This window comes from Osmerus mordax, chromosome 11, assembly GCF_038355195.1.
Source record: "Osmerus mordax isolate fOsmMor3 chromosome 11, fOsmMor3.pri, whole genome shotgun sequence".
Taxonomy (NCBI): domain Eukaryota; kingdom Metazoa; phylum Chordata; class Actinopteri; order Osmeriformes; family Osmeridae; genus Osmerus; species Osmerus mordax.
The window spans coordinates 17,761,893-17,769,953 of NC_090060.1; the positions used below are offsets into that span (position 1 = coordinate 17,761,893).

An 8,061-nucleotide genomic window follows, 5' to 3' on the forward strand; every position below is an offset into this window, starting at 1 on the left:
GAGCAGGAGGGAAGAAGGGATGAAAGAGGAGAAGAGAGAGACAGTAATGGAGAAACTGAGATGGACAGAGGAGGGAAGAGGGGTAGTTTTCTGGGGAGATATTAAGAGTAGAGAGGAGAGAGGGAGGGGTAGAGATGAGAGGAGATGGAGTTTAAAAAGTTTTGTTTTTTTTAAGTTTAGAAAGGTTGAAAATAAATTTGCTGGGGAAGTTTCAAAAGGTTGAAAAAAAAGTTTCAAACAAAAGGTTTGCATCATTGATGAGGACTGTACTGTACTCTGCTCTGCTTTAATCTACTTGGTTTAGGCTTTTCTGTTCTCTCCTTTTACTGTGTGTGTTTAAAAAACTTTCAAAAGGTTGATTTATTTTTTAAGGTTTTAAAAAAAAACTTTTGAAAGGTTGAAATATTTATTTCGAAAAATTTGATTAACTATGGACATGTTAATAAGCATCTGAGATGTTATTTACCCTGAATGAAATGTCAGGTTTCACGTGTGAAGAATCAGACGTTCCAAATATGCTATTTATATGGTACCAAATAAAACGTGTATATTAAGCTAATTCTACCATTTCCTCTCTTTTTGTCAGGACTCACAGACTCCCTCCCTCCTCCCTCCCTCCCCCCACCCACCCACCCTCCCCCCTTCCCACCCTACATCATGAGTGCCTGGCTGGTGAGCAGGACCGGGGAGCCTAAGTACTGCCGTCACTTCCTCACAGACAACAGCATCTTTCACGGTGAGTTTCACTCAAGAACACAGACACACACACACAGAGAAACACACATACACAGAAACAAACACACAGAGAAACACACAGAATTGTTTCCCAGCCCAACCTCTTTTTGTAATTCCACCTAACAGCCACCAGAGGGCAATGTGGTGTTTCATTGTGAGGCTGTTCAGAACCTCCAGAACATACATTCTAAAACCCAGGACAACTGAATCCTCAGCCTACACGTCTTACCTCCAGCTGCAGGAACCTCCTCCTGTCATGTCTCCCCCATCTCCCCCAGCCATCTCTTAACCCTCCCCCATGTGTGTGGACCAGGGCAGGGTTCTCCAGGTGTGTGTGGACCAGGGCAGGGTTCTCCAGGTGTGTGTGGACCAGGGCAGGGTTCTCCAGGTGTGTGTGAACCAGGGCAGGGTTCTCCAGATGTGTGTGGACCAGGGCAGACTTGTCCAGGTGTGTGTGAACCAGGGCAGAGTTCTCCAGGTGTGTGTGGACCAAGGCTGGATTCTCCAGGTGTGTGTGGACCAGGGCAGAGTTCTCCAGGTGTGTGTGGACCAGGGCAGGGTTCTCCAGGTGTGTGTGGACCAGGGCAGGATTCTCCAGGTGTGTGTGGACCAAGGCTGGATTCTCCAGGTGTGTGTGGACCAGGGCAGGGTTCTCCAGGTGTGTGTGGACCAGGGCAGAGTTCTCCAGGTGTGTGTGGACCAAGGCTGGATTCTCCAGGTGTGTGTGGACCAGGGCAGGGTTCTCCAGGTGTGTGTGGACCAAGGCTGGATTCTCCAGGTGTGTGTGGACCAAGGCTGGATTCTCCAGGTGTGTGTGGACCAGGGCAGACTTGTCCAGGTGTGTGTGGACCAAGACGACAGGCCTCGTCCCCTTGATGGATCAGCCTGTCAGGGGCTGTCTGCCAGAGTAGGAGTGTTTGTGTGTGTGTGTGTGTGTGTTTGTGTGGATAAAGACACATTTGATGTGATGTGTGTGGGTGGCTATACAGTAGAAGTATTTGTGTGTATGTCGTTTTGTGTTTGTTATTGCTATTGCATTTGTGTGTGTGCCCCAGCAGCCGTTGCAGAGTGTCAGTGTAATTTAGCCCCCAGACTCCTGCGCTATATTTCCTAGTGAAGACAGATTGACCTGCCTCAGACAGGAAGGAGACTGGAGACATTCGTCCTCTCTCCCTCTCTCTCTATCTCTCTCCCTGTCTCTCTTTATCTCTCCCTGTCTCTCTTTATCTCTCTCACACTCTCTCTTTATCTCTCTCACACTCTCTCTTTATCTCTCTCACACTCTCTCTGTCTCTCTCTCTGTCTCCCCAGTTTCCCCCTCACCTACCTTCTTGTCTCTCAGACTAGAGGATTTCTCTCATCCTCCTCCATTCTTTCTTTCTCATCCCTTTCCACCTCTCCACTTCTTTCCATCTTCCTCATCTCTGGATGGATGGAGAGCATAGATGGAGGGAGAGAGAGAGAGGAGAGGGAGAGAGAGGAGAGAGGAGAGGGAGAGAGAGGAGAGGGGGAGAGAGAGGAGAGAGAGGAGAGGGAGAGAGGAGAGGAGAGGGAGAGAGGAGAGGGAGAGAGGAGAGAGAGGAGAGGGAGAGAGAGGAGAGGAAGAGAGAGGAGAGGGAGAGAAGAAAGGGAGAGAGGAGAGGGAGAGAGAGGATAGGGAGAGAGAGGAGAGGCAGAGAGAGCGAGAGAGAGAGGAGGGAGAGAGGAGGATGGAGAGAGGAGATAAGGATAGGGTAAGGATTTTTATTGTCATTCCAAAACATGGTACATGAGCAGGAACAAAATTAGGTACTGAGGTCTGGTCCAATTTAAGTTATCGTTGATATGCACTACAAGGTATTTGTAGCTGGAGACAACTACCACCTCAGCCCCCCCGATGCAGATGGGGGGGAGATGGTTCCTGTTGGGTTTTCTGAAGTCCACAATCATTTCTTTAGTTTTTTACACATTTATGCAGAAATTATTATCCCTACACCAGACCACCATTTGTTCCACCTCTGACCTGTAAGTATTGTGGAAATAACATCACGCTGTTGAAATTATGAAGATGGGTAATGATTATGGATTTATATGATTGAAAATGAAACTCTTAATCACCTCTTTTAGTATATGCTATATTACTGGAAACCATATGCAAAGCTGTTGACTGATTTATTATTACCTGTAGCCTGTGCAGTTTTCTTTGCTGTCTAGAGGCCTGAGCTATAGATCTAGGTGTTCGCGTAAGGCCCTATGCCAAGAATCTTATTCACAGTTCATGGTCAGCCATGAACTGCCCACTAGCCATGGGAGAAATGTCTCTTTATTAAAAAGCCTCTGTAATCTGACACCCCCAGGACAAGGGACCACTTTAGCGTTCCAGTGCTGTTCTTAACTTGAAAATGGGTGAAGACGTAGAATATTTTTCAATACATAAACGGACTCGTTATTCCGAGAAATGAGTCCCACTACAACAGTATCGTCTGCGAGCTTGACAATATGGTTACTCGGATGTCTGGCGGAGCAATCATATGTCAGCAGTGTGTACAGTAACGGGCTCAGGACACATCCCTGCGGTATGGAGAGCAATGGTGGAAGAAAAGCTGTTATGGATCCTTACAGACTGTCTTCTATTGGTTTATAAAGTCCACACCAAGAGGAGGAGGGAGAGGATGCCTGTAATCTGACAGATGTGAATGTGGAACATTTGACACCTGAATTAAGGTGGGGAATGACTGGAAACCAACACATTCCCCCTTCCCCAACACACTCACGCACGCACACACACACTCACCCAGCTGTTAGCTGAGTGAAGGACGTGTACATGTGAGGCTGCAGTGAAAGGTGTGGGTTCTTCCAGATGGCACCAATTGATTTGTTAACCTTCGACCTCCTTTTTCAGACTGCTGATCAATGAGAACAATTGGGCATGTGTGTGTGTGTGTGTGTGGGGGGGGGGGGGGGTGAGAGAGTGTATTTATCTGTGTCTGTGTGAGGAGCTGTAAAAGAGAGTGTGTGTGTGTGTTGTGTCCATCAATAATTGTGTGCTCCAATCTGTGATTAATCTACTTTAATCTCCAGCAGCATAGCACTGTGGGCTGAGTGTCTGCTGGTTCAGACAGACCAGCCTTCATTAGGGAAATGAAAGCTAACTCCTCTCTCCTCAGATCCACTCGTGTGTGCGTGAGAGTTTCCTGAGAAACTCGATAACTGTCACACATATTCACACACACACTACACTTACATATCCACTCACATGAATACACACTAGGCAAACATACCTTCAGAGAAAATCAGTCTCTAACACTGTATACACTCTCTCTCACAAACACGTGCACACACACGCATGCACGCACATACACATTCTTATGCCTGGGAAGAATCTGTTCAGAAGAACAGGTCCTGCACCTCACTGGAGATGTGATGGATGTTTCAATGATAAAGGCTATGTTCGAGAAATCATCTGTGTGTGTGTGTGTGTGAGAGAGAGAGAGAGTTTGTGTGTGTGAGTGAGACAGAGAGACAGAGAGACAGAGAGAGACAGAGAGAGACAGAGAGAGACAGACAGAGAGACAGACAGAGAGAGAGACAGAGAGAGACAGAGAGAGAGACAGAGACACGGAGAGACACAGAGAGACACAGAGAGACACAGAGAGAGACGGAGAGAGACGGAGAGAGAGGGAGACAGGTTCCATCCTCCTCAGACTTCAACAGTCTCAGCTAACCATGTCAATGTCGTTTAATCCTCTTTTTAGACATACTGCACTTGAACATGAAATGCTTTGTGCTTTATGTTGTTATGTTATTTGTGTTTAAGAAAAATGGCATCGGTTACGGTCTTTCTTATTGTGAACAGTAAACTCTGTGGTTTATTTGAATTATGTGGTTTGTGTTACCTGTTGACGCACAACAGCAGCAAAGCAGCACATTATCAGCGCCAGGATAGCTTGTTTACGACTGCGCATCGCGACTACGCATCGCCCTCGCTATTTAGTTAACACCCCCGCATTAATTGAACTACAACCGAAAATGCGGCCTAATTATATGAGGATGTTTCTGCGGTGCCTCCTTGTGCTTGAGTGGTGTAGTAGGATGAGTGGGAGGATGAGAAGGAGAGGAGGGGGTGCGGAGACGGAGAAGAAACCAGAGCAGATTATAAACCTCTCTCTTCCTTTTCTCACCTGGGAGCAGTTTTGGGAGTCAAAGCTACCTGGGGGCCAACTTTGGCACAAGTAAGCTCTTGGAGAAAGTGGAGTTTCTTGTCTTCACAATATAAAAAATGCAGGGATACAGTTTTGATATTTAAAGTTCAAATATTCGTTACATACACACAGGAAACAGAACCGTTTTCGACGAACGGCCATTTGGCGGTGTTGAACTTTCCGGTGAATTCACCCCGTGTTCTCCTTTCACCCCGGCGTTTTATCGCTGTCCTTTTAACCATTTCAAGTTAAGCTGTTCATTTACGACACACATCCCTCGGTTGGTTTTTCCGAGGGTACCGCTTAAAATCGGTGTGGGGAATCGGCTTAAAGCCTTCCCCCACCCCCCTGGCGCGAGGGGTGAGAGGATTGTCAACGCACCCGCCACCACTATGCGCGGATGGCGACGCGGATTGGCACCGCACCGCGTCTGTTTGAGAGAGAGTGTGTGAAAGCGAAAGAGGTTTTGCTTTAAGTGGCAAACTAGCGAGCTCACAAGGAAAGGGGGACATGCTTTGTGAAATCCGTTAGGAACAGGGGCCGTTTGGATACCGTGAGAGACGTCGTTGCCATTAAGGAATGTCTGCAAGTCTGGACTGTCTCATAGGTTATAACTTCAAAACAGACCTCTGCCGTTCTCTCCCAGGAGTGGAATAATTTGACAAAGCCATGCAAGCGGAAAGGCAGTCTTAAATGGCAGAAGTTGAAGTTTTCAAAAACCCCAGTTTTGAGGGAGGTGAGTATTCGCCGTTTTACCGTTTTCTTTTGAGTCACTGGTGTGGAAATGCGCGATGCGGTGCTTGACAGACTAACTGCTTGGTAATTTTCTCCGCTCTTATTTGGCTTGTGATGTAAAGCTATTTAACCCTATTGCCTCCGTTCGTTTGGTATAGGAATTCCATAGTGTGCTGAATCGATTATCCGTACTTCAGTACGTCTTATTTTAACTTAGATTACACATGAGTCATTTAAGTTAATTGTGTCATCTCGGAGCCATCGAGCTATAGCGGAGCTGTCATTATATTACTGTTAGTGGGAGGAAGTGAAATCCCGCTGTAACGATTTGTCTGGGCACGGGACGCACGCCCACTCCAGCGCAGAGACGATGGCGCGCGGAGGGAGCTGTCCTCGGTGCTGCAGCGCGCGGAATGGAACGCCGTCGGGTTCCTGTCGCGAGGGGGCACGCGAGCGGCTCCTGTGATCTCTGCTCGCCTGTTGTGACTGACATAGGTTTATACTGAGCACCTTCCGACCAGCCGCAAACGGGCTGAGAATCAGATAGAATCATATCCTCCCGGTTGTTTGGAATGTGAAGATTCATGTTTATGTCCATAATCAAAATGGAGAATCTATTCGTATGGGTGTGGTTCCTTCTGAGGCAGTTCCCGTGTTCTCCATGTGTTCTGCGGGAGAACAGCTGACTGTTGGAGCGTCATGTCGCTGCACTGAGGCACCCACAGCCTCCTCCAGTAATGGTCGCCATGACATGGGGTTTTAGGGTGACAAAGTGAAGTCTGCAGGGTATCTATGCCAGCTCCTCGTGGTTGACCTGCACCCCCCCTGATTCCTCTTTCTTTCTCTCTCTAACCCCTTCTGTCTCTCTTCCCTCCCTCTCCCCTCTGTCTGCCTCTCTCTTTCTCTCTCTCAGCCTGTCTATCTCACCCTTGTCATGTTCTGGCCTCCTCTCTCCTGGGGCTCAGGTTTACATAAACAATGTTTCGGGCTGATGGATGGTAGGGAGTAGATCGATGTCGATACATTTTTATTGACAGCAGCCTCTGTGTTAATACCCAGGCATGTACACACCCCAGCACCTGTATGAGTGTGTGTGTGTGTCCTGTGAATGTGTGTGTTCTGTGTGTGTGTGTTTCTTCTCATTGTGTGTGATCTGTGTGTGTTGTCTGTGTGATCTGTGTGTGTTGTCTGTGTGTATGTGTTTTATCACTGGCAGTTTGTTTCAGTGCAGCCCTCTCTCCTAGAAAGCTGCTGCCCTCCTCCCCTCTCTCTCTCTCTCTCTCTCTCTCTCTCTCTCTCTCTCTCTCTCTCTCTCTGTGTGTTTATTCTGTAAAGATAGAGGTATATCTTTTCCTGAATATATTCTTGTACATGTGTTTGTGAAATTGTGTCTGTTTGTGTGTGTGAGAGAGAAAGAGAGAAAGGGAGGGAGAGAGTGTGAGAGAGAGAGAGAGAGAGAGAGAGAGAGAAAGGGAGAGAGAGGCAGAGAGAAAAGGAGGGAGAGAGGGAGAAAGGGAGGGAAAGATAGAGAGAGAGGCAGAGAGAAAGGGAGAGAGGCAGAGAGAAAGGGAGGGAGAGTCAGAGAGAGAGAAAGGGAGGGAGAGTCAGAGAGAGAGAAAGGGAGGGAGAGAGGCAGATATAGAGAAAGGAAGGGAGAGGGAGAGAGATCACTGTTGCTAATCCACTCCACATGAAGCAAATGTCTTTTTCATGTAAAATACGTTTCCTCCTTTCCTACTCTTTATGATGATGATGTATCGCAGCACACTCTCTCTCTCTCTCTCTCTCTCTCTCTCTCTCTCTCTCTCTCTCTCTGTGTGTGTCTCTCTCTCTCTGTGTCTCTCTCTCTCTCTCTCTCTCTCTCTCTCTCTCTCTCTCTCTCTGTGTGTCTCTCTCTCTGTGTCTCTCTCTCTCTCTCTCTCTCTCTCTGTCTCTCTCTCTTTCTCTCTCTCTCTCTGTCTCTCTCTCTCTCTCTCTCTCTCTTTGAGTCTCTCTCTGTGTCTATCTCTTCCTCTCTCCCTCCCTCTCTCTCCCTTCATCTCCCTCTCCCTCCCTCTCTCTCTCCCTTCCTCCCTCTGTAAAGGTATCTTTAAAAGTCAAAAGTCTTCCCCCTCTATCTCCCCCTCGCTCTTTTCCTCTCTTTCTCCCAGTGTATTTCTCCCTCTCTCTTTACTATATTGCTTCAGGGCAAAGAAGCCAATATGGGCTCAGACATCTCCTCTCCCCTCCTCTCCTCTCCCCTCCTCTCCTCTCTCTCCTCTCCTCTCCTCTCCTCTCCTCTCCTCTCCTCTCCTCTCCTCCCCTCCTCTTCATAAGCCATAGTTCTCCAAGCTAGGAACATTTGAATCTTGAGGTTTTCTATCCCTCTTCCTGAACAGTCTAGGAATCATTTGTAATTTGTTTGATGTTG

The 8,061-nt window shown here is 47.6% G+C and overlaps 1 protein-coding gene across 1 annotated transcript in view; it reads left to right on the forward strand.

Annotated features, from left to right (window-relative positions):
* The first annotated feature begins 6,273 nt into the window (after nt 1-6,273).
* LOC136951347 (1-phosphatidylinositol 4,5-bisphosphate phosphodiesterase eta-1-like) overlaps nt 6,274-8,061 on the forward strand; it is a 13,461-nt gene continuing 11,673 nt past the window's right edge. Inside the window, exon 1 of the mRNA XM_067245700.1 lies at nt 6,274-6,339. Coding sequence (XP_067101801.1) covers nt 6,274-6,339 — 66 coding nt within the window. The remainder of the gene's footprint in view (nt 6,340-8,061) is intronic.